The sequence below is a fragment of the Hoplias malabaricus genome, chromosome 9 (genome assembly GCF_029633855.1).
Source record: "Hoplias malabaricus isolate fHopMal1 chromosome 9, fHopMal1.hap1, whole genome shotgun sequence".
In the NCBI taxonomy this organism is placed as follows: Eukaryota; Metazoa; Chordata; class Actinopteri; order Characiformes; family Erythrinidae; genus Hoplias; species Hoplias malabaricus.
In genome coordinates, this window is record NC_089808.1 from 38,912,350 (window position 1) to 38,937,985 (window position 25,636).

A 25,636-nucleotide genomic window follows, 5' to 3' on the forward strand; every position below is an offset into this window, starting at 1 on the left:
GTTCTCCCCGTGTCCGCGTGGGTTTCCTCCGGGTGCTCCGGTTTCCTCCCATGGTCCAAAAACGCACGTTGGTAGGTGGATTGGTGAGTGTCCAAAGTGTCCGTAGGTGTGAGTGTGTGAGTGAATGTGTGTGTGTCTGTGTTGCCCTGTGAAGGACTGGCGCCCCCTCCAGGGTGTTTTCCCATCTTGGTAGGGAATTAGGTAGGCTCTGGACCCACCGCGACCCTGAATTGGATAAGGGTTACAGATAATGAATGAATGAATGAATTTTAAGGTTTATTTGCTGCAAGTTCAAGCTGCAACTCCTACCACACCCTAAAGCTGCTCTGCTGGGTTCAGATCTTCATGGGACCAGTTTGAGAGAACACATTCTGGGACAAGGTGCATTATCCTGAATTAAGTGAATTAAAGGAGCGAGTAAATAATATTTTTAAAATAATTCCAGTAATATTATTATTATTTTAAAATAATTAAAATTAAATCTGCTTATAATGTCTTTGTTGACTCTGATGTAACCAGTTCATTCTCTACATGGGGTCAGCCGTGTTTAAAACACTTTTCCTTAAATTTACAGCTTCAGAATCATTGTGATGCTTCTCTGGGCTCAGCACTGTGGAAACTACACTATGTAACTTTTGGAGGAGGGTAGGAAAACACCTCCCCTCCCTCCAACACCCCCTTGATGTCAGGACAGTGCTGTAAAAGTGAATTACACTCTGCAACTGTACGAGGAACAAAAAGACCAAATCTAACCAAGTGTTGCTTTAAAGTTAATGATCTAAGTAAAGAATAGATGCAGAGATAAATAAATATCATTCCTTTTTGATGACTGTTATTCAAGCACCAGTAAAAAGGCACACCCCTGGCTTATTATCATAGTCTTTATTTGTTTTACTAATGAACAGTTAAGGTTACAAAACGTCACAATATTCTGTCATATCCCACTGGCCACCTTGCCGTTATACCGCTGTGAAATAAAGGAATGTGGCGAGGCTTTCGCATTTTAATCCTAGATTAGTATACAGCGGTCAGCACTGAGTGGACTGGCCCCCGCAACACAGATAGATCATGCAGTAAGTACTGAGAGCACACTGAGTTTTTTTTTCTTTTGTAGACGTAGTACAATAGTGCACGAGTAAAGAGGAAAGGCAGAAGGTGGTCTAAATTCAATAAACCTCACTCTCCTATGTACAGAACCATGAACAGATAGTAATGACTTCACACACACACACTCACACACACGCACACAAAATAATACACCACTGGTCATAGTCAAAAGTTCAAATCATGCCCTTTGCTTTCATTGGAAATAAATGAATTAGCGTTCAGTGCTGAAAATGTTGTTCGGTTTCCTCTGAAGACGCGGAGTGAAATGCTGGATGAGAAAAGTCACCTCCTGAGCAACGAAACGATGACGCAGACAGGTTCAGCTTCCAGGGAAATTCACATACTTTCACTGTATGTGTTCACGAGCGGATGTGCTGTGTTTGTAACCGGCGGATTTCTCAATAAAAGACATATTCTCAATCAACTCTCGTGGTTAAATAAAAGTGAATAATAACTGAATTCAATAAAAGGCTCTAAAGAAAACGGAGAGCCTTTTTAAATATAAGACTCTCTTAAGAACAGAAAAAGATCGCCCTGTGAGCGCGTGAATAGCAAATGTACATGAATGACCCTTTTGTGAGTTCGTCGTCAAAATGGAATCCCTCCTTAAAGACATCACTGTGAGGGAGCTCAAAGAAATCCACCATCTTCACGACAACAAAAACGACTGGAAATGACCTCAGCACCATTTACCAATGTGAATCAGGCAGTGAATATTCACCAATATTCACACGACAGAGGTACACTTAGCACGGTGTGTCCTCTACAGACGATGACTGCGTTTGCATATATTAGCCAACCAGGAAAAGTAAAAAGTGCATCACATTTTACATGGATACCTCTATGTTAGCCAGCATTCAGAGGCCAGAAAATGCACTGGCCCTAAAGGACACTGCTAGATTCATCCCCCACAGTCTAGAGCAGGGTATTGCACAAAGGAAAATGCAGATTCACTGTCGGACTGCTCTGGCTCAGCTCTTTATACGTGACTGGAAAGGATGGATGGCTGTGTGTTTCAAAATAGGACACAGTCTCAGTTACTACAGACTGAGTTCGAAAGAAGTATAATGCAATTTAACACTCGTCTTAAAAACAAAGATCAGAAAACTCCACGATGCGATGATTGTAATTCCCCGCAAACCCACAGACGTAGTTTTAACCTGCCGTGCTTGAGATTGGACTAACAAAAAACACACGTACATTGTAGTGTAAATGACCATAATTCATAAATAAGTCAACAAAATGGCCTTCGCCGTCTCCGGAGCAACACCGTCTCCTTAAAACCACCACATGTCGCATGATTGTCTTCTACACAGATAACAACTGCTGAAGTGTGGTCTCAATATAAGCTGGAGTGTATGGGAGTGTATATGTTGCATATACAGAATACGTCAGGTACGTATACGCGCGGCTGCCGACACCGACCGAGTCTCTGCAAAGCGAGATTTCAAAGGCCAGTGCCACTAAAGGCAGCACAGCAGGAGACATTATTCTACAGATTAAGGAAGACGCCTCTGTGGAGCCGGGGGTGGGTGGGTGCGGGGGTTAGTAAGGAGGGTTTAATGCGTGTCTGTAAATGTGGACACGGACACGTGGCCGAGCCATGGCTCACTCGCGGCTCCCGAACAGCTGCAGGAGGAAGAAGAAGATGTAGACGATGTCCATGTAGAGGCAGAGGGCTCCGAACACATGCTCCTCGGGGCTCAACGAGTAGCGGCGGTTCCCCATCAACAGCTGCACGTCAAATGCCAAGAACTAGAAAGAAAACAGGAGGTGCACACACCACTTAGAGCTCTCAAAGGACACTCATGATGTTATGTCTGATGCAGACTGAACATGGAGAGCAAGGACACTGACCAAAGTGAAAACGAGGGCACAAAGTCCAGCGTAGGCGGTCTGTAACCAAGGTATCTGAGGAGAGATGAAAGTATATGAGATAGTAATGAACTGCAAAAGTGATGAACCAACAGCTGCAATTAGCTGTAATCGTCCTCCTGTAACACAACTATTTTTACCTTTCTCCCTCTTTGCCAACATCAGGTAAGAAACAACTGAAGCCATAAATGAGATTACAGGAGGTCCTCGGGTTACGTCAGTCCCGAGTTACGATGTTTCGTGGTTACGACACATCTCCCATTTACTGTATAAAGCCTTGTTTCGACTTAAGTGGTTTTGCGTCGTAAACGTCGTAACGTGAACTTCGTGTTTGGTGTGCGCGGCGGAGGAATACACAGTTACGCAGCTCAGGACCGAGGAGGATAGGTGTTAGGATAGGATAAGTGCTTACAGTATGTTATTTACGTACAGTATGTACGTATGTGGGTGACAGTGGCGCAACAGGTAGTGTCGCAGTCACACAGCTCCAGGGGCCTGGAGGTTGTGGGTTCGATTCCCGCTCCGGGTGACTGTCTGTGAGGAGTGTGGTGTGTTCTCCCTGTGTCTGCGTGGGTTTCCTCCGGGTGACTGTCTGTGAGGAGTGTGGTGTGTTCTCTCTGTGTCTGCGTGGGTTTCCTCCAGGTGCTCCAGTTTCCTCCCACAGTCCAAAAACACACGTTGGTAGGTGGATTGGCAACTCAACAGTGTTCGTAGGTGTGATTGTGTGAGTGAATGTGTGTGTGTGTGTGTTGCCCTGTGAAGGACTGGCGCCCCCTCCAGGGTGTATTCCCACCTTGCGCCCAATAATTCCAGGTAGGTTTTGGACCCACCGTGACCCTGAACTGGATAAGCGGTTACAGATAATGAATGAATGAATGAATGAATGAATGTACGTATGTTCCGACTTACACCAAAAATCGGTTTACGACGCGACGTAGGAACGGATCAACGTCGTAAGTCGAGGACCCCCTGTACTTATCTAACATCACAGATTTCTTCAACTGATTTCTGATCTCAGAGATCGGAGTATGCTGTTTATACGACCACTTGAATAATCCAATAACTGCAGAAATCCAATTAATATTGGATTATTAAGTGCATGCAAACGCACTCTTTGACCAAGATACAAACATCACAGAATGCTTTTTGAAGTAAACAAACTGGTATCTGCATATTTGCTGATATTTCACACTATTCAGAATGAAGCTGCTTAATCCTGTAACTCCCACTGTGTGATGTGATTTTCTTGTGTATTTCTGATTAAGATTAGTATCGTAACTGACTAATCCTTTCAGTCCTGACATACTTATTTCAGACCAACTCACATATCCAAACGGCGCAGTGAAGATGAGCAGCAGTCCAGTGATCATCAGCACCATCATGAGTGAAAACAGCAGACCGTGGCGCGAAGTGAAATCAACCTGAACCGCAAACAGCCGTGAGGTCAGACAAACTGAAAAACGGACGAAACACGCCTGCTCTTAGAAGCCGAGGAGAAACGAACGAGCTCACCTTTGACTGGAAACAGAAGAGGGTGACAGCGAGGCACACCAAAGCGGTTATACCCACACACAGCATCACCACCTTGGTGTTGTGGTAGCTAAAACAAAGACAGTAAAACACTCATCACTACCTACTTCAACTCACAGGAAGATAACCAAAACACAAACCAGAAAAGAGGTGCTACACCTGCCTTACCTCGCAAGCATTCCCGCCATGTAAGACATTGCCAAAGTCTGAAAAAGAGAAAATGAAAATGCCCACAGTGAAGATTTAGAAATCTCATTTACACAGCCACTGTCATTGGTTCCAAATAATGAGGCACTCACAAAGATGCCAAGGAGGATCATGTTGGTTGGGTATCTTCGTCTATGAGATAAATGGAATAAATAAAGCCTCACAAATAGCAGAAGAAATAAATGTAAATATTATAATGTGATTGTGGTGCTCAGAATCAGAATGGTATTTACCGTGCACTCGTGCTGCATACAAGCACCAGGTATGTTCCCATGAAGGTCATACTAGAGGAGACACAGCTTTGTCATTTCTGAAACATTTAAGCCTTAAAGATCCTGCACAAGAGGCTTTTGTTCGCTCTGAAATTACTTTCATTTTGATATTTGTATATCTTTGCTTTTTTGTTGAAATTTCACCCAATCATTTTCGTTCAGTCTTCTTTAATTCCAAATTCCCCTTAACCCTTAACTAAACTCCCCTATTTCAACACAATGTCATCAATACTGGGAGCGTGGACAAGCACATGCTTCCTGTAACACATGATACCAACCACCGCCATTTTCTCTTTTTCACTGGCGCTAACGGAGTGTCACTGGACAGCTCCACATGTCCGAGGAGGAGAATGCTGACTGCCTAGGTCTGTCACATCAGCTGACCGATACCTGTGCTGGCTGGGACAATTCTGTGTGATGCGGGGTGGGAGGAGTTTACGGACAGTGGCCCTGTTTATATTTCACATGAACAGAGTCATCCGGTTACATGTGGACAGTGAGGTGTTCAATACACCCCTTGAAACCGAAAGACAAAGCCTTCACAAAAAAGAACAAGAGAGAAGCCCGATCGTCTGTGCAGGACCTCTAAAACCTCACAGAGTAGAAGCGCCGGACAGGAAAAAACACTTACTATGAGGCGAGGTAGAGGATGCGATTGTACTGAATAAACTGCCGCACTGGCTCGCTGCAAAAACAGAAGAGAAACCAAAGCAGGAGAGTGAAATCTTAATAACACTGTCTTAAACAAACCGTAGAAGTAAGTCCACACTTCTCTCACCAGAAAGTGAAGAGTGCTACGACACCAAAAGTCACCATAAGCTGAACCATGAGGATGCAGAACACCTGCAGGAGAAAAGAAACAGCACTGTTTTAGGCTAAGACTAAGTCAAATGTACATCGCTGCACAGGGAAATTATCCACATCAAACACTGGCCTCACAGACAACCGGGTAGAAAGGAGTCTGAGCTAAAACGTACCTTTCTGATAAACATACGACGGACATTCTTGTCCTCCCAGCCGCTTCCACTGAGGCCATCGAAGCTGCCGCTAGAGCTCGGGTCAGAGAAGGGAGAAGACATGTCTGAGGCGTATGGGTTTGTGTATCCTGGACCTGAAATGGAGGGATGAAAAAGGCACTGGGATATTAAGGGACTCGAAAACACAACCTGCCTCAACGGTAGCAGCGATGTGGTCATGTGGCTTCACTGTTATGGCAGGTTCACACTGAGGAATAATCATCAGGTTAATGCAGATACAGACTGACTACCTATTGATTGTGTAACGTGACACACTCCACAGTGGCCTCTGACCACATGCCGCCTACTGTTCAGGCGCAGTGTGACTGCGGATATGATTATTGCTCCTTGTCTTGTGTAGCTGCACATTTGCACTCATGCACTTTAGTCCTGTGTTGGTTATGTAGCAAATTGTTCCTTGAGGATCGTCGTTTGATTGTGTACTGTGCACACTGTCTATATCTGAAATGACAATAAAATCCACTTGATTTGCTTGACTGGATTCTTTATGATATAAATGCTGCATGAATTATTTCTGTGTTGATTTATTACTGGCCTAATACATTTATCATACCGTATGACTTCAGCACATGTGGGACTCCACAGTTTGTCAAAAAATGTGGCCAATATTTCAGCTTCAGCGTTTCGTACATTGTGAAATGTACACCCCGGAAGGGGGCGCTAGTTCCTTGCAGGGCGACCCATACTCACACCCATGGACGCTCTTGAGTCGCCAATCGACCTACCAACGTGTGTTTTTGGACTTTGGGAGGAAACAGGAGCACCCGGAGGAAACCCACGCAGACACAGGGAGAACACACCACACTCCTCACAGACAGTCACCCGGAGGAAACCCACGCAGACACAGAGAGAACACACCACACTCCTCACAGACAGTCACCCGGAGGAAACCCACGCAGACACAGGGAGAACACACCACACTCCTCACAGACAGTCACCTGGAGGAAACCCACGCAGACACAGGGAGAACACACCACACTCCTCACAGACAGTCACCCGGAGGAAACCCACGCAGACACAGGGAGAACACACCACACTCCTCACAGACAGTCACCCGGAGGAAACCCACGCAGACACAGGGACAACACACCACACTCCTCACAGACAGTCACCCGGAGAAAACCCACATGGACACAGAGAGAACACACCACACTCCTCACAGACTCGAAACCACAACCTCCAGGTCCCTGCAGCTGTGTGACTGCTACACTAACCTGCTGCGCAACCGTGCCGCCCATATACCTAAAATATTTAACCTAATCTCTGCCTGACACATCTGTAGACTGACAGTGGATTACCACAGGCATATATAAATATATAAATAACAATATGTATTCTCATATAATGTTAAGATGAGACAGTAACTTGAGATATCTTCCTAAATTTCATTCCGCTTTAGTGACACACAGTAAAACTGTAGTTCTAGTTACTTAGACCTGTGTCTCCCACAGTACAGAAATGCACTGATTGTCTGTGTGAGACTGTCTACATGTGTGAGAGTGTGATGCCCTGCAATGGACTTGTGCTCTGTCCAGAGTGTGTTCCTGACCCACCACAACCATGAGCAAATGTCCACACAGTATTTTTACAAGTCAATCAGTAGGTTCTGCTCATTCCTACGCATGCAGAAATATGCAGACTTTATTGTCCATTGTATACAACTACAGGCTGTGGATTTGGGGAATAGGGATTAAGTTTAAATCGCTATAGTCCGAATCACCAGTGATTAAGTCCAAGTCATCAGGCTGGTTTCCCAGGCTCAGATTACTGGACAAAATACGACTTTTAACAGTGAAACAACTACAACATTACGATTTCGGTCTAGACGTATTCCCCATGTCAGAGAAGCCTCATTTCCTCATGTATGATCAGGGATAATATAACATCTCACAACCAGGTTGTAGGTGGTGTAAGAGAATAACACGTGGTTAACAGGACGCCATGTATATTTAGGAAATGCAATAAAATCATCTATTCATTTATCATTCAGAGTCAGAGCAGTGGGACAGCACTCACTTGGTGTCGGATGAACATAGGCCCAGCTGGGGTGCATGGGCATGGTTGGAGGGGGCAGATCACCAACTCCACGCTCTTTATCTCCTGCTGTGGCCTCTGCGTAGCTCGGGGGGGAGGTTGGCAGGCTCATGGTGCCTCAGTCCACTCTCTAAAGAAGGGAAAAAAGAAGTATGAAGTGTCACATTAGAAGTCCCTTTGCTTAGCGGCTTTTGGTGTTTTATTGTTCTGTGTACTACTTTACTACATGTTTTGGGATCTGGACAAGAACTATATAAATGTAATGTATAATTCTGATTATTATCATTATTGATTATTATTAAGTTTATCTAAGGGCGGCACGGTGGTGCAGCAGGTAGGTGTCGCAGTCACACAGCTCCAGGGACCTGGAGGTTGTGGGTTCGATTCCTGCTCCGGGTGACTGTCTGTGAGGAGTGTGGTGTGTTGTCCCTGTGTCTGCGTGGGTTTCCTCCGGGTGACTGTCTGTGAGGAGTGTGGTGTGTTGTCCCTGTGTCTGCGTGGGTTTCCTCCGGGTGACTGTCTGTGAGGAGTGTGGTGTGTTCTCCCTGTGTCTGTGTGGGTTTCCTCCGGGTGACTGTCTGTGAGGAGTGTGGTGTGTTCTCTCTGTGTTTGCGTGGGTTTCCTCCGGGTGACTGTCTGTGAGGAGTGTGGTGTGTTCCCCTTGTGTCTGTGTGGGTTTCCTCCGGGTGACTGTCTGTGAGGAGTGTGGTGTGTTCTCCCTGTGTCTGCGTGGGTTTCCTCCGGGTGCTCTGGTTTCCTCCCACAGTCTAAAAACACACGTTGGTAGGTGGATTGGCGACTAAAAATGTTCGTACGTGTGAGTGAATGTGTGTGTCTGTGTTGCCCTGTGAAGGACTGGCGCCCCCTCCAGGGTGTATTCCCGCCCAATGATTCCAGGTAAGCTCTGGACCCACCGTGACCCTGAATTGGATAAGCGGTTACAGATAATGGTTACAGATAATGAATGAATGAATGAATAATACATCTGGGCCACTAGGTGTCAGCATAATAGTCGTTTCACAACATGAAGGAATCATTGGAGAAAATGACATATTTCTCCTTTAAAGAGGCAATATTCTACCCTTTTATACCATTCTGGGGTCTAAATAAATAAAAACAGACAATCTTTGGTCGTTGGGAACAACCTATTTCAGTGCCTGTTGAAAATGGACCTCTGTTTACTCCAAATGCGAGATACACAGCAGTGAGGAGCGAAGAGAAGAAGCTCTGGTTTTTAGCCAGTTTTGCTCTGATCTCTTTTTTCTCCACACTCATTTGGTCTGTTCTTCGTTTGGTCTGAACAATTCTTAAGTCACTCCACTTCAGACACAGTACAAATTAGAGTGACTCGTTTTATCCCATTTTTTCAGACTTAAGCAGATCTCAACAAACTCACTGAGCTCCAGAAACTAATTAATGTACAAATACATTCAGTAATATGCCCCTTTAAAGTCTAGGTATTTCTACATACGTACGGCCTGGGCGTTGTATTTTATTGTATCCTTGTATCTGTATTTATGTGACCCAATGTTTCTCGCAGCACTGAGATATAATGGGGCTCAAACATGCAACTCAGATGGGTACCAGCAAGTTTTGTCCATAGGTTAAATGTTGTTTTCACAGATCTATGCCCTCCAGGGTCAGTTCAGACACCAAGAATGGGTCACTCATAGGTTCAGTATGGGTAGCCCACCTGAAAACACAACAGCTCTCTAAATTAAGACAACCCACTCTGGACCCACATGGACCTCATATATAGAGAATCACTGGGCTGCCCATGGTTATCTGATATAGGCAGCCCACCTGGGTCCTGGTAATAACACATGTACCAACCCACCCAGAGCCCATGCCCATCTCGAACCCAGCTGGCCAGCGCTCACAGAGGTCCATGCAGTGCATTACGTGGCCAAATGTTTATGGACACCTATCATAACCTGTGCATTCAACTAACACAGATGTTCACTTGTTGACTCACAGCTTGTATAACTTAAATAAAAAAGCATGACATGACACAAGACGCTCTGGAGCAGCTGCACATGAGCCTGAGATCACCACTCAATGTCAAGCCTGGGCTCGAGTGGTAGAGTGGCTCCCTCCAGTACCTTTGGGGGGTGGGTTGTCTGTGATCCAGAGCTGATCACCTCTCACCCCAACATGACCTGACTGATGTTCATGTGGCTGAATGCCATCAAAACTAAACAGAAATGTTCCAACATCTACCCCAAAGCATCCACAGGAAAGCCTTGAAGGTGTCCACAAACTTTTGGCCATATCTCAACTAACGTTACTGAATTATACAGAGGGTAGAGCCTCGGACGCAGGACTACAAACAAGAAAGAGGCTTAGGTTCCTGTTCTAATTCACCGTTCCACCTTAAATGGCGCGGGGTGTCCGTTGCGGCGCTGCAGTATTTAAGGTGTAACGGTGATTTCGAGTGAGAAGGTGGGGGTTAGGAAGCCTAACGGACTGCAATGTCTCGTTATGAAACTACAACTGGGACATACCGTCGGTAACCGAGTGCAAATACAGTATTAACGGTTATCAGTAGTTGGTTATTTCGTTATTCCAGCTGTGAACAGCTGATGAAAACCGCTGCTTTGGCTGGACTGAAGGGGGCAATCGGCTAACGACAGAAACCGAGGTAAAATATCGCAGTTTTCGCACGAAAATAACGATACATTTGACGCGAAAACAAACTAACGAACCGGATTAGATTAAAACAAGCGCTGCTGGTGTTTGCGGTGAACTCACCTTCGCTGTAACGGTCAAACCAGGCTGGACAATTAAAACAACACACACAACTAGTGGCAGAGAGCCGATTCAGAGAGAACCGATTCTTCGATTCTTACACTGGGTATCGGTTCTTGCCTTTCGAGGTTGAGAGTCTTATGTTATTAGACTATTATAACTAAATCAATATTCTCAACTCTTTAATTTCTCAGCTCTGACCATATAGGCGCACTTTTGTAGCTATACAGTTACAAGATGTATTCCATATGTTGCTCTGCATACTTTCACCTTTCACCCGGCTCTTATGTGATCAGGACCAGCACAGAGCATGTGTGATTTGGGTGGTGGATCCTTTTCAGTAATGCAGTTGGACCCGTAGGAGTGGATCAGACACAACAGTGCTGCTTGAGTTTTTCACTGTCACTGCTGGACTGACAATAGTCCACCAACCAAAAATATCCAGTTGACAGCATCCCTGCGTTCACTGATGAAATACTAGAGGACGACCAACGCAAACTGTGCAAGACTGCTGTGTCTTATCCACTCATATCATTGCAACACACATTAACACATCACCACCACCACGGCAGTGTCACTGCTGCACTGAGGATGATCCACCACCCAAATTATACCTGCTCTGTAGTGGTCCTGATCATTAAAGAACAGGCTGAAAGGTGCTAACAAAGTATGCAGAGCAACATGTGGAATACAGCTTGTAACTGGATATCTACAAAGTGCATCTGTATGGTCAGAGGACATGAGAAATTAAAGAGTGGAGAATATTGGTTTTGTTTTGGCCACTCAGTGTACATATAACTAAATAATATCACTCTCAAAGTTGACAAAGTATGCAGAGCAACACATTGACTGCAGCCTGTAATTGTAAAACTACAAACTGCATCTATATGTTCAATGGAGCTGGTAAAATGAACAGTTGTGACATAGAACACAGTGAATGTGTATATTAAATTATGACTCGGATAACAGTGGTAGCTTTTTCCTGTAGAGGAGTCGATTCTTTTGATTCCAGCGGCAGGAGTCGGGACTCGGAGTCGACTCCAGAAAACCCGGAGTCGTGCATCACTCTACACAGCGGACCCAAGCGGCGCCGTGACGCACATCCTGTAAGCGCGGGTAAACACTATTTCAAAGTAAATGTGAATATTCAGCAGCTAATTCAAACGTAAAAGCGTGTACACCTTACTTTTTTGGTATGATCCGCAGTGTTTTGTGTGTTTTTTAATAGATGAACCCTGGGTGAGTTGCAATTAGGAAGGAGTGTTTCTCCCAGTGTCGCTGTAGATTTCATCCCAGTCCAAGAACACATTAGGTGGCTTGGCTCTGTGAAACTGTCCACAGTTGAGCGTGATGGACAGGTGCCTCATCCAGGGTGTGTACTGCTTCACAGATGGTTTTGTATATTATATAGGAATAGATGTACAGGTGTTGGTCATAAAATTAGAATATCATGAAAAAGTTCAGTAAATCCATTCAAAAAGTGAAACTTGTATATTATACTCATTCATTACACACAGATTGATATATTTCAAGTGTTTATTCTTTTAATTTGATTATAACTGACAACTAATGAAAACCCCAAATCAATATCTCAGTAAATTAGAATATTACTTAACACCAATACAATAGAGAGGGGAAAGGAAGGAAAAGATGTGGTAGAAAAAAAGTGTAAAAGCAATAGCGATAACCACACCCTGGAGAGGACTGTGAAACAAAACCCATTCAAAAATGTGGGGGAGATTCACAAAGACTGGACTGCAGCTGGAGTCAGTGCTTCAAGAACCACCACTGAACAGACGTATGTAAGACATGTGTTTCAGCGTCGCATTCCTTGTGTAAAGCCACTCTTGAAAAAGAGACAGCATCAGAAGCGTCCCGCTGGACTGGTCTGCTGCTGAGTGCTCCACAGTACGTTTCTCTGACGAAAGTAAATTTTGCATTTCCTTTGGAAATATATCAGTCTGTGTGTAATGAGTATAATATACAAGTTTCACTTTTTGAATGGAATTATTCTAATTTTATGACCAGCACCTGTGTGTACGTTTTCTCCTGATGTACCTTACGGGGCCAGAGGCCACAACACGAGGGAATGAATCAGTGGTTATAGGCAAAAGTCATTTTATTGATATATTCAGACAACTTTATCATTGCAGATACAGTTTTAAATTAAAAAAAATATATATAAAGAAAACAAGAAAGCTCTTTAAGAGCCTCTAGTAAGTGACTTCATCCGCATTGCCTCGGTCCTGTTGGAATGCTGTAAGACTCTGTTACAAGTTGAAATTATTTTATTTTACTTAACACAGATGAGGAGAACAGGGAAAATAAAAGCCCAAACTAACAGTAGATGACTTGGTGCCTGGACTGCAGTATCAGCAGCATGCATTGCCTTGTCTTATCAGTGGGAGAGCGACAGAGATGATGCTGGACTGTTGGAAACCGCAGTGAATGGAGAAGGCTGCATCATGCAGTTCTGTCAATTTTGGATTTCAGATGTTCTTTGTAGGCCAAGATGTCCCTCTTCCACTTGGTGATGGTTTGCTTTTCACAAACCCAGATTTCTTGAGCAACCTGTTGAGAGGAAAGCGAAGCAATTGAGGAATTTGTTCATGTTTATTTTAAAAATAAAAGTATAAAGTGATGGACTTGAGTTTTGAAAGAAAGTGGAGCACCTGCTGAATGAGCCTGAAGTCGTGACTAACCAGCATCATCCCACCCTCATACTCATTGATGGCCTCCGCAAGTGCATCAATCGTTTCAATATCCAAGTGATTGGTCGGCTCGTCCAAGAAGAGCATGTGGGCGTTCTGCCAGGCCAGCCAGGCAAAGCAAACACGGCACTTCTGACCATCCGAGAGGTTCCTGATGGGACTCACCTGGGGTCAGAAATAGATACATGAGCCTTTCACAACAGTTACATTATCGACTTCTTACAACATGTGGATTTTCCCCTCAATTTCTCAGACCTCAATTTTCCACTGTTGATTTGCATGTTTGTTTAAATAAGAATGAATTTCACCAGTATTTTAGTCAGTTTTTTTAATTATTATTATTTTAATATTCCAGTTCCAATGTCTGAATAATCTCAAGTTTCTTCTTAAAAGTTATTTGCTTTTTAATAGAGTGTAATTTCGTTATTATACCATTATAGTCGGTGGAATAAAACGCTCAATATTTAATCACAATTATTTCTGGGAGAACATATGGACCACAAAAAACAACAATTGTGACAGGCCTTTACATGAGCTGCCTATAGACCCATGACATTTGACAGGGTCACAACTTATTCTCTTATAAACAGTGGTGGACAAAGTACGCAAACCATGAACAGATGCAGGGTAAAATATTACTCCAGTAAAAGTCCTCATTGTAGATCTCCACTTGAGTAAAAGTATAAATGTACTTAAGTATCAAAAGAAAAGGTACCAGGACGTATTATGGCTCTAATGTCCCATTATCATTTTTGTAACAAGACTCATGTTTAACACGTTGTAGGTGAAAAGACTCGTGTCACTCTTGGTTCCCCAGTCTTTTAATAGAAATCAGTCTCAATTACGCACAACAGTTAAAATAAAGTCTGCCTTTCTTACTACTTGTATCCTTGGCAACGGTGCCGTGCGAGGACTTGTGCAGAGCTGGGAGATTTGTTGAGACACGTTGCAATTTTACCCACACAAACCAAAAGGAATGGCAGATTTTCAAAATGTGGAGGCATAAAGAGTAAGATATTTCACTTTGAAATGTTACATTTAAAAAAAGGACTTAACAGTAACGAATTACATTTACTTCATTACTGTCCACCACTGCTAAATAAATTAAATCAACTGTCGAGGAAACGTCCAGGATCCTGGTGTTTAGCTGCACTGGATTAAACCTGCCTTAAAAGTTTAGTCCATGTGCACATTACCCAGGAGATCTGGAGCCCACCAACACATACACGGTGAAACAAGACCACACAGTAATGTTTTTGTGGATTTACTAAGTTAAAAAAACACGGGATAAAAGTAGTTGGTTCATGTGCTGCATTTTACATAGAACGCAGACATGACCCCATCAGTCTGTCCAATCACAGCGCTGGACCCACGTTAATGAGAAATAACAAAAAAAACGGTGCCTGTGCGCTCATGTCGGGGTGAATAGCAAGCAGCTCATCATTTAAAGCAACAGGTGCCAAAACCAGCCGTTCTGAACAGGGCTGATTAGATGGGGGAAGAACGCTGCTGTGTGACGTTTGATCCTTTTGGTATTTTGACCAAAAAAAGATCAGGAGTTTCATTAAGACCCAGGACTGTGCTCCCTCGTGGGACAATGTCCCCTTTAAACAGGTCTCTGTGCTCAAACACAACCAACCTGCTGTTTGCCAGTGAGCCCATAGCGCCCGATGATTTTTCTCATCTCCTCCTTCTCTTTTATCTCTGGGTAACACTTCATCATATACTCCAGAGGAGACAGATCCAAATCCAGCTGCTCTGTCAAATGCTGCACAACAAGGAGAAGAGAGAGAGAACAGGTGAGCATCCCATTAACATCAACACGTGCATTGTAATTTAGGCATCTATTAAACTATACGAATAAAATTTTTAAAAAGTGCACGTTAAATATGAACAAACAGCTGGTCAGCACCTGGTGATATCTGCCGATCTTGACATGGGAGTGCTTCCTGATCATACCGTCTGTGGGGAGGAGCTGGAGATGGAAGAAAAATCACAGATCAACAACAATTTAACAGCACAAAAAAAAGGCAGAAGTCATTAATTTTCAATGACAATCAGCGACACTGGGCGGCATTGAACGACAAAGTGGGCAAATTCAGTGACGCAATGAAACTCAGCTCCACTCTATGCAAACGTCCCTCAGAAATGCTCCACTCACTTTTTCTTGTCTCCCAAAATGATATAAAATGGGTTGTAGGGTTTCCTTCTGGTGCTGTTTCCTCCCATGGTCCAGGCTAATAGGTGGATTCGCAACTCAAAAGTGCCCATAGGTGAGTGTGTGAGAATGTGTGAATGAATGTGCAAGTGTGTGTCGCCCTGTGAAGAACTGGAACCTAATCCAGGATTTTATCACTTGTGGTGTGCACACACAGATGGGGTGTCAGTACATCTTAGGGCTGCACGTAGTTGTTGGTGCTAGTGTTTAATGAAGCACGTACCTCCCCAGCGAGCAGCTTAAGTAGCGTTGATTTGCCAGCACCATTGGGCCCCACAAGGGCCACCCTGGTATCCAGATCAATCCCAAACTCCAGATTTTTATAAATCAATGGCTGAAAAACAAAAACAAACATACATGAAAATCTGCACCTGGAGATGGCGCCACTACACAAAATGAAGCAACAGGAAATGCACCAAGAATGAAATACATTTGGAGACAACCCGAGTGGTCCTGAAGGTGGGCTTCAGTTTGTCTGGATCTGCACTTTCCTAGTGATGTTCATAACTGAGAAGGGTTTTTCACCAATCTGCGCTGCCAAAGAAACACTCACCTGTCCAGCTCAGACAGCTCTGGGAAGGACAGGGAAAACTGTCAGATAATATCTGGACTCCCTTGTGCCCCTCTAAATTTCGCTTTGAGATCAGTGCATAGCGACAAGCTCCATCTAAAGACCTTCTGGAGCACTGTCAACATTCCACTACACTGTGCCCTGCCTTACAGTTTCTCTCTACGCAATCTTTGCTTTCATCAAATGCCAGATTTTGACGCACGTCGCCTGAACATTTGCACTGTGAGCGACCTGAAGCATTTAGTCTTTTAGAACATTTCTCTCTCTGTAAACGGCTTCCCTGCTTTCATGAGCTACATGCTGACCACAGCTTGCCTCAACTGCTGCACCTCTTTCACTGAGCAAGAGAAAATGGTTCTGCTGCAGGGGCAGATTTTGCAACTCTTCTCTCCCTTGTACCTAGTATACTGACCTTGTGTGTGGTGGAGATAGCACTTGAAAAAAGGCAGACATCCAGCAAAAACTAGCTTCTGTAAAATCTCAAGCTACTGCAGGGATCGCATTTGTTTTTATCCGACTCACAATGGCAAACTCTTTGGACTGGTGGCTAAGAAAGTAATCCAGTGAGAGCAATTATTTAATTGACCAGTTGCTGGGTTAGCACCCATACCGTCTCATCTGAATATTTGAAGCTGACGTTCTGAACCATGATGACAGGAGGGGGGATCTTCCCACAGGGAGGAAAATAAAATGACAGTGTCTGCAAAACAAGGGACAAGGGACTGTTTTTAAACTCACGTTGAAAGATTACTGATCATTTCCACAGTGTTTAAAAAAAAAAAAAAAAAGGTACAATTTCTGTAAGTAGAAGGTCTGCCAGTTCACATATTAAAGAAGCTGCCGTGTTACCCACCTTGTCATTCACTACACGTTCAGTCAAGCCAGACGCCACCATCTTCTGCAGCGTTTTTTCTTTGCTCTGTGCCTGACGGGCCAGTTTGGCAGAGCCGTGCCCAAACCGCGCTATGTAGTTCTATAGGAAGACAAAAAGCTTGAGGTTTAAAGAAAGCCACCTTGAAAAAGCCACCAACTACAACATCCAACAGAAAGAGAGGAACACACTCACCTTCATATGAGCGATTTGGTCCTGCTCCCAGTTAAAGCGCTTCATTTGGTTCTCCTCGAGTTCCTCTCTAGTTTTCACATACTGGTCGTAGTTACCCTTCACAGAGAGAAAGAATATAATCAGTTACCCTTCAGAGATGAAGGAATTCAATGAGGAGTCCATTCACCTAAAGTGATGCACTGCATGGCTAGAGGACACCTCTACTCACTGTGTAGTATTTCAACTTGCGCTGGTGCAGATGAATGATATTCGTGCAAACCCCATTGAGGAAGTCTTGGGAATGGGAAATCAACACCAGAATTCGTTTGAATCTGCAGCAGAACAAAACGGGGTCAGTTTAGAATCAATACACAACTGAATAAAGTGGATATTTCTGGTTCGTGCCGGTCGATCAGTTAAACGCTTCGGTCTAGTTTTTGTCAAAGATCCAGCCATGCTGAGAAACAACTGCTTGATGGCGGAACTACAATTCGGCCTTTTGTTTACATCATGTCAGCGGCGAAAAACCCTTTCTGAAACTCTTTGGACGTGATGAATAAAGTACCGAACAGGAACTTACTGCTTCAGTTCTTCCTCCAGCCACACACAGGCATCGAGGTCCAGGTGGTTAGTGGGCTCATCCAGGAGCAGCATGAAGGGTTTAAGGAACAGGGCTCTGAAGAGAACACACAGTGATGTGATTGACCACACTTTGATTAAGGCTTATGGAAGCCATTTTGATGTAGGTCAGCAGAAATCAGACAATACGCTTCTGAAATTTTTGTCACCGCACTGTTACACTTGGGCAACGGTGCTATCATTCGGCCTTTTGTGTCATCATCTTTCCGCATTATGGAGATGAACTAGATTGGATAATCTGGCTCATCCAAAGACAGAAATGGCACTCAATAAACCTAAGAATAACTCAACAGGCCAAATATTTACAACCGGTCAAGCACAAAGTTTACCTGGCGAGAGCAACGCGCATCCTCCAGCCACCACTGAAGTCTTTCAGCTTCTTCTGCTGCATAGGTTTAGAAAAGCCCAGGCCATGGAGGATACGAGACGCTCTCATCTCTGCTTTATCTGCGTCCAGTTCTTCTAATCGCTCGTACAACTCCATTAGCTTCTCACTCTCCGCTAAAAGGCAGAGAAGGGATAGAGAGCGTGAATGAATACTTGATAAATGTGTGATGGGTATGAACGAATAAATAAGAGGCAAACTTTTCTAAACTAAAGACTGCATCCTTAAATAGGGACCACCATTCAATGACAGTGCTCTCAAGGCTACACCACTCCAAGCAATCCATGATATTACAAACACTACATCAGTGGCTTTAATACATAGTATTTTTTTTGAGTATCTGATGTTATTCAGTCAAAAGAGCATATGGGAGGTCAGGTTCTGACGTTGGATTACTTCTGGATCTCCCAAACTCATCCTGAATGCATTCCTAAACCTACGTCCCAATACCTATCGAGTCCTGGCCATTGATCATGGTGTAGGTGAATCTGTGTCCACATTGAGTGCAGTCAGTGAGGGGTTTCTAAAAGTTAGGAAGTAGCGTAGTGGTCAGCTGAGCTAGAATGATGGCTTATAGTTCAGTGTACAAAACTCACCGTCTTCATGGGCGAGTCTCTCAGCCTCTTTCTCGAGCTTGATCCTCTCCTCGTCGACCTCCATGACACACTGCAGCGCCGTCTTCTCACTGGGAGGCATCTCGCGCGTCAGGTGATAAATGTCAATATGCTCTGGAACGGGGACCTCTCTGTGGCCAATGGCTGACAGTAACATTGATTTACCTGAACAAACAAAGGGGCAAATGACACTGACCATAAACTACTAGAAGGCCAAACCAGCACAGCCACCATTTACAGAGGAACATTCATTACAGCTACAGAGATTCCAGGAGCTTCTTCCTGGGGAAAAAAAAGGCATAAATCTTCAAGTGCACCTGTTCCATTGAGACCAATAAGGCCATAGCGGCGTCCGGAGTTGAGCTCCAGGGCAGTGTCACTGAGCAGCTCCTGCCCATGGAAGGTCAACGATAGACTGCTGATGTGCACATCTGTGCTGTTTGGGTGGGACGCCAGGACCCCTGTCACAGCACGTGCCTCCGTTTTCTTCAACTCAAACTCATCCAGCTCTTTAGTCAGACTTGCAACTCCTGTAGAGAAAAAAACGGCATTACCGTGTTAAAAAAAAGGTTGGATTTGGACACTTATAAAAGTCAGGCACGTTCTGGAAAGCATTTAGCTCACAAAAACATCAACATTTCTTGGGCCAGTAGTTGAATATATTTATATACACACCATATTTTGATTGAATTTTCACCCTGCTGTCTCAAATCCACCCCCTCCAACACTGAAAGTAAGGACAACCACATCCAAGACGCTCATCAGCTTCCTCCTTTTCACATTGCTTCTAATACAACATCGCCCGAGAGCCCAAAGCACTTGAGGAGAGCACAGACCGACAGACAGCAGCACTGGCTGACACCAGGACATGAGATGAGGGACATGGCCACCCCATTCAACGACAGGGAGAAGCCAACTGTGCACTTTTAGTACGCTAACGGCTGAGGTATCACTTAATTTAACTGTAACTTGAAGCATGGGACGGCCCCAAGTATCAATAAGCGACACATTACCTTTAACATCTAAATCACCATCTTTAAATCGTCTAAACCAATACTCACTTACAATACAGCATTCCCTGTATGGAGCTCATCAGGAAATAAATCCTTCATTTAAATTTTCAACTGCTTCATTTGACAATTGTCATATTTAATACAAAAACTGTTACACTGTAGACACCTGTCTCTAAAAAGCACAACAAACCTCTCTGAACATGCCTTTGTTCATCCCACAGGTTTATTCATTCACACAACACAGGTTGGACTCACCATTGAGCTCATCTGTACCATTCTCCTGGCCCTCGGGTTTCTTCCCCTCGCCATTAACCTCGTCTGATTTCTTGGGTCGCTGACGTGCCTTCGCTGCTTCTTTCTTCTTGGCTGCTTTCTTCTTTGCTAGATCGGACGGCATGGCAACTGCTGATACCAGGAACAGGAATAAAGCCCTGTAGATACATCAAGCAGAGGGTAAACACCTCAACAAAAAGGTGAGCACACTGTCAAAGTGGAGATGGGTATTTGATGCTACTTAAGCCTTTATCTCCAAGTAAAAAAACAAACCAAACACTTGGTTTTTTGACCAATAGTGCAACATTAGGCCAACAGCTATCACCCACGTATAACCTTCCAGACCTAAAGTGGAATTCCACTGATGAGCCCTACTTCATCAATAATTCAGTCAATCATTTTGCCCTCATTATTTGGACAGGTTTAATGTGAAATTGATTTACTGGAGGGAAACATAGCAACTCTACTAACTGTACTAATACATTTTAACACTAGTTACCTTCAGTGGTACATACAGTGTAATGACAATGCAGGGCTTATCCTGAAGTAGACACCTGAGCGCAGATAGTCATTCACCATCCAGGCTTTTCATTATTTAAAGTGATTTCTAATCATTTTAGAAGCACAAATCCAGAATGAAGTGCCCAAAATAAACAAAAAGATGCCGTAGACGAAAGGCAAAGAGATGCCCTTCTGTAAAGATCCTGTCCACAACTACACAGAGGACCACTGCAATATCTGCACACGGACATTATTTTCTTCTTGCAGTGCACACATTTCCTACTCCCCTGTGTGGCTTTCACGCGAGGGTCAGCGGACATGTCACACACCGGGACAGGGAAGCTCCCCTGTGGCAGGGACGAAGAGGATGCCTTCTGCAGGTGTGGATACCTGTGACTGTTCGGCATCAACCATTTCAAGCGCAAAACCTCCAATGAAGCATTTCTTGCTGAGTGGCTCATGCTGATCTCCCTGTAAAGAAGGCTGTTCACCACTGCCATATAAATTAAGGGGAGTGCATTTAGTGTTGATAGATTTACCCATTCCCTATTCCAGTTCAGTAGGTGATCATTTAAGAAAAGTGGCCTATTCTTATTTTCCATCTTAGTGATTAGTACTGGTTTAAAAAAAAAAAAGGTGCTGATCACTACTGAGTCTCCAGATCAACACCATGAACTGCTCTGATTGGACAGTTCTAAACAGCAGTGAGAGTCTGTGCCTACTACTAAAGTGCAAATAACAGTCACTCAAGTAACATAGTTGCTCTGATTAGGGATGTGTTTGGGTAGGTGTCTAGTGTTGTCACAATACCAAAATTATGACGTTTGATACGATACCTGCCTAATATCTCGGTACCGTTGCAAAAACCTAAAACGTCAGGAAAAGTAATGTACTGTCTCTACAAGCTGAGGGCGGTCGGCAAAAATCACTGGAATCTTTTTGTAAAGTGTGACGCCACACGTGACGTTTCACCATTTCTGGGTCTAACCGGGCCTTTGGCTCTGTGTCATACATTCATAAGTAGTGTTTACTGTTTGAAAAAGGCTGCATCAATCAGTTCAGGGATCTCGGTTCAGGAGTTCAGAAAAAGCAATGCATTCAACAAACAGAAGCCAAACAATTTGGCTGCACTTTGTGCACATTCTGATCTGTGTAAGCTTCCATGCGGACCGAGTGTGCTGGTCCCTCTCTGGAGCAGACGAGCAGCGCCGAGTGAGCCATGTCTCCAGGAGGGAGAGATGGGTCTGTACGCTCACGGTCAGTCCTGGTGTTCTAACTAGTCGTGCTATCAGTGATTCTCTTCTATAAAAAGTAGCTGAGGTTTGTACAGAAGGCCACTGGTGCTAGTCATTTTTTGTTAGTTTTAAATAACTCGCTAGAAGGTCTGAAAAGTGCTAAAACTAGCGGCAAAATAATTGAGAGGGAGAGGAGGCAAAGTGCTGCATTTAAAATATCGCTGTTATTTTAAAACACTTCTCCTTAAAGTACTGATACTCACTATACAGGGTGTTGTACCGTTTTTAATGACAAAGTATCGAGATACTTTTCTAGTATCAGTACACCGTGCAACACTAGGTCATTCAGAAAACACGGCGCTGGATAATAAGAAATCACATGCAGCAATCTGACTTATAACATAACAGCATGGTGTGCACACTGCAGCGCCAACCCCATTTACAACAATTTGACGAGTTCCATGTTCAGTCACTGAAAACTAACACACCCTGCACATCTGCTTAATCCAGCAGGGGAAAGTACAGCTAAGCACGTCAATGAGGGCGTTTACTTCCAAACCACTAAGACACGTTCCCCTCATTCTGAAACACCAACACAATCCTCCCCCGGCCCAATATGCCTCCCCTCAATTTTGTAGAACATTTACAGATGAAAGATGTTGAGCCAGAGTATTAGAGACCATCACAAAGAGTAGAAAGGATAAAAGAAGAGAGCTAATGCCATCATACATGAGTGGAGAGTGGAAACTGGAAAACTCTGCTTCACAATGAGCGTCTGTGGGGCTCAAACACAGTTTAATAAAGCATAATATTTCTGGATAATAGTTGTGTTTAGACGGCTGAAAACGTGTGTGAAGTTGTTCGGAGGAATCTGAGTTGGTTTGTTGGACTGTGTCCATTTGCTTCTGCATTTGAAAAGTTATAAAAACTGTTCTTCTGTGGTTTTATTTGTGTCTGAATTAACCAGGTCTGTGATTTTCCCTTCATGTCCTTGTAGAAATTTACAGGCGGAATGACCTACAGTTTTTGACTTAAGTCTGATCACTTTTATATCTCTCATTATTTTATTCCTGTCCAGATGCAATACTGTGTTTTAACAGGCAGGTCTCACATTGCGTTAGAGAGAGTTTGGGTACTGCTGTGCACTGTATTTAGCCTCTGAGCACCTTCCATAGACACAAAGGAAATCATTTCCAAGCAGGAGACTTACTGAAGCAGTTACTTGGTGTCAGTGTTAAAAGTTCTCCAGATTTATCCTGGGAGAGCGTTATCAGGAGATATAAAATCAATGAAAAAAGGGAGATCAGGCAGGCTGATAAATGGAGGGATTATACCAGGTATAGCACTAGCTTTATGTTTATATAATGGGAATTAGAACCGTGCTCATGATGTTACAACACATTACAATTCAGGAACTAGAAACTGGCATCCTCTAGAAAGATGGCAGTTTTTTATTGCCATCTGGATTGTAGAGTTTTATCACCGAGGACGGCTGTAAAATCTATATCACAGACATCCTCTGAAAAACTAAACTAATTTGAATGGCACTAAAGAAAAAAAAAATCCAAAAAGTTCAGATAGCTAGGGTTTCTTATGTCACAAACCTAAGAAACCAATCACGGTTGACTTGCGGGCCACAGTTACGTTTCTGAGAGGAGGGGATCCTTCATATTCATGGACCCACACAAACAAAGGCAGAGGTGTAGTTTAATTGGTGCCAGTTAAGGCCTCCAACGATTATTTTTAAAAAATAACCTCCACATCTGTGATTTTTTTTTTCAGGACTTTACTCAGTAAGCAAAAGGGGATTTGAAGACGTCATAACCCCCGGCTCCTATCACCGGCGCTGTAAAGAAATCTGAGCCAGTACATTTCTCTACAATAAACCATTTCACATTAAAAAGGATCATGTTAAAACCTCTTGAGTCATTTTTGAGACTATCTGGCCTTCCCCTGTAAAGCCGTGACTCATCTTGGATCACGATGGACGGTGCGAAAACGTTAGCTAACGGTTGACCCTCGCTTTTCTTAATCCTTTCAAAAGACAGACCATAATATCGGCATCAGAGAAACCACAGAGAAGCTTCTTCACACAAGGCCAGGCTGTGACCGCCGTCCCATTTAAGGTGGAACGTCAGAGTTACACAACCCCCCCCCCCTCCTCATGAAGTGGCTCAAACCACGATGCTACGCTCAGTGCTAAAGCTAACCGGCCCAAAAAGGAGGCTATCCCGTCGAACGGGTAGAGGTACTGGATAAAAGACTTTTAAAACGTCTTCTGGGATGAAAAATGATACTTATGTCCGTTATGCTGATCGTACCCAAGCGAACACCGGCATTAATACAGAGCTCATAACGGGTCCGCATTGTGTCTCCGGACTACCGGCAAAAACTCGGCCTGTACACCATATGCCCGCCCAGAAATACTGACATTAACCTCTTACACATCCGTAAGAGTGTAGCCCTTAAAAACGGTATCTAATAGCCATCCGTTTTATTGTAAACCCGCCGTTAAATCCGGTCTTTAACACGTTACCTTCGGTTTCTCCTCTTCTCTCTTCCCTCGCCGTGCTGAAGGAGCGCCAACCGTCTCTCATGGAACCCAGCGGCAGCGCGGCGCGTGCCCTCAATACCGGCACCCCGGCCAATCAGCGCCCGAGGACGATGACGCACCATCTTCTGATTGGCCGAACCCGCGCAGGACGGCGTTGCGTAGCAGGCGAGAAGGCGCCTTCGTCTCCGCGTCACTGCTGGGCTATGACGAAAAAAGGGGCTATTTGATTCTCCGTGGCCAAAAGTTTGTGGACAAATGTTCCACCGTTGGAACTGAGCATAATATTTCCCTATGAATTTTTTTACAACCCTTCAAGAGCCTGATATATCATCAGTAGGCAGCTCTGCCAGTCTGCAGTGGTATCAGATGAGCTCTACAGTGCAGCAACAGCACTGCTGGACCCTTTAGTTTGATTTAGGGCATTGTATACCTCCAGAAGCATTAAACAAATATACTGTGGCATATTTGCTTGGCAGCAGCCATTTTGTTGGTTTACGTTCACTCAGAAGCTCAGCATCTTTTAAGTTATCAGTAAGAACTGACTATACTGTAGTGTTCATGGCTGAAGTTTAACTTGTCAGTAAGTTTATATTGACTGTTTGAATTCCCACAGAAACTCGTGTATCAAGTTGTTTAGTTTTGTAGCACTTTCTGTGTTCATTTTCATGCAGTAAGCTGTCTCCTGAATTAAGAGTCATACCCACCTTTGGATAAGTAATTAAATAATATAACTGTAACATCAAAAATATGTCAATGTACACCTAAAACACAACATCCTCATCTCTTTTCATGCTTTTCAGTGTTTGTAAGTTTCTCCTTTGTCCAAATGTCTTCAAATCTCGTTTCTCAGCCGTGCTGGAGCAGGCAACAGAGGGAGAGAGTTCCTGAGCCAGTGTAGAGTGAGACACTGTGTTTGTTTCCCATTAACTGAGCCAGGGCTGCATACAAACACCAGACCATTTTCTCACGTGAAAACGTGAGGGCTAGCAAATGGTGAGGAGACATTATCTGAATTAAATTGTATAGTAAAAGTGTATATGTGGGTGTTGCGCACTCATGAGTTGTTT

At 43.9% G+C, this 25,636-nt stretch overlaps 2 protein-coding genes across 4 annotated transcripts; both read right to left on the reverse strand.

Annotated features, from left to right (window-relative positions):
- Nucleotides 1–871: 871 nt before the first annotated feature.
- Nucleotides 872–12,086, reverse strand: faim2a (Fas apoptotic inhibitory molecule 2a). 3 transcript variants are annotated; one of them, XM_066681079.1, is made up of 12 exons: nucleotides 11,997–12,086; nucleotides 8,045–8,192; nucleotides 5,969–6,102; nucleotides 5,770–5,834; nucleotides 5,623–5,676; nucleotides 4,953–5,003; nucleotides 4,812–4,851; nucleotides 4,681–4,718; nucleotides 4,495–4,582; nucleotides 4,308–4,403; nucleotides 2,965–3,018; nucleotides 872–2,862 (listed from the first exon to the last, which is right to left on the reverse strand). In XM_066681079.1, exons 2-12 carry the CDS (start codon nucleotides 8,172–8,174, stop codon nucleotides 2,716–2,718), a joined length of 897 nt encoding a protein of 298 aa, XP_066537176.1. In that variant the 5' UTR covers nucleotides 8,175–8,192; nucleotides 11,997–12,086; the 3' UTR covers nucleotides 872–2,715. The 3 variants fall into 3 exon arrangements, with proteins under 3 accessions (XP_066537176.1, XP_066537175.1, XP_066537177.1); XM_066681078.1 differs by lacking the exon at nucleotides 11,997–12,086 and adding an exon at nucleotides 10,814–10,912; XM_066681080.1 differs by lacking the exon at nucleotides 11,997–12,086 and adding an exon at nucleotides 10,567–10,587.
- An 853-nt stretch (nucleotides 12,087–12,939) lies between these two features.
- abcf2a (ATP-binding cassette, sub-family F (GCN20), member 2a) lies at nucleotides 12,940–24,708 on the reverse strand. Its single transcript, XM_066680690.1, has 15 exons — nucleotides 24,552–24,708; nucleotides 20,262–20,437; nucleotides 19,311–19,523; nucleotides 18,976–19,158; nucleotides 18,324–18,495; nucleotides 17,936–18,031; nucleotides 17,585–17,687; nucleotides 17,377–17,472; nucleotides 17,164–17,283; nucleotides 16,921–17,010; nucleotides 15,963–16,073; nucleotides 15,434–15,496; nucleotides 15,161–15,289; nucleotides 13,483–13,686; nucleotides 12,940–13,381 (listed from the first exon to the last, which is right to left on the reverse strand). Exons 1-15 carry the CDS (start codon nucleotides 24,689–24,691, stop codon nucleotides 13,274–13,276), a joined length of 2,004 nt encoding a protein of 667 aa, XP_066536787.1. The 5' UTR covers nucleotides 24,692–24,708; the 3' UTR covers nucleotides 12,940–13,273.
- Nucleotides 24,709–25,636: the final 928 nt, after the last annotated feature.

Bases quoted from the DNA above. Each gene is read 5' to 3' on its own strand.
- abcf2a (XM_066680690.1), bottom strand. From the start codon at position 24,691: ATGGTGCGTCATCGTCCTCGGGCGCTGATTGGCCGGGGTGCCGGTATT. The intron at 17,688-17,935 runs GTAAGTTCCTGT...GTTCTGCTGCAG, and splicing joins CTGGAGGAAGAACTGAAGCA to ATTCAAACGAATTCTGGTGT. The intron at 17,011-17,163 runs GTGGGTAACACG...CTTGTTTTGCAG, and splicing joins AACGTGTAGTGAATGACAAG to ACACTGTCATTTTATTTTCC.
- faim2a (XM_066681079.1), bottom strand. From the start codon at position 8,174: ATGAGCCTGCCAACCTCCCCCCCGAGCTACGCAGAGGCCACAGCAGGA. The intron at 4,404-4,494 runs GTGAGCTCGTTC...TTTGCGGTTCAG, and splicing joins TCTTCTGTTTCCAGTCAAAG to GTTGATTTCACTTCGCGCCA. The intron at 2,863-2,964 runs GTCAGTGTCCTT...TTTTCTTTCTAG, and splicing joins GTGCCCTCGTTTTCACTTTG to TTCTTGGCATTTGACGTGCA.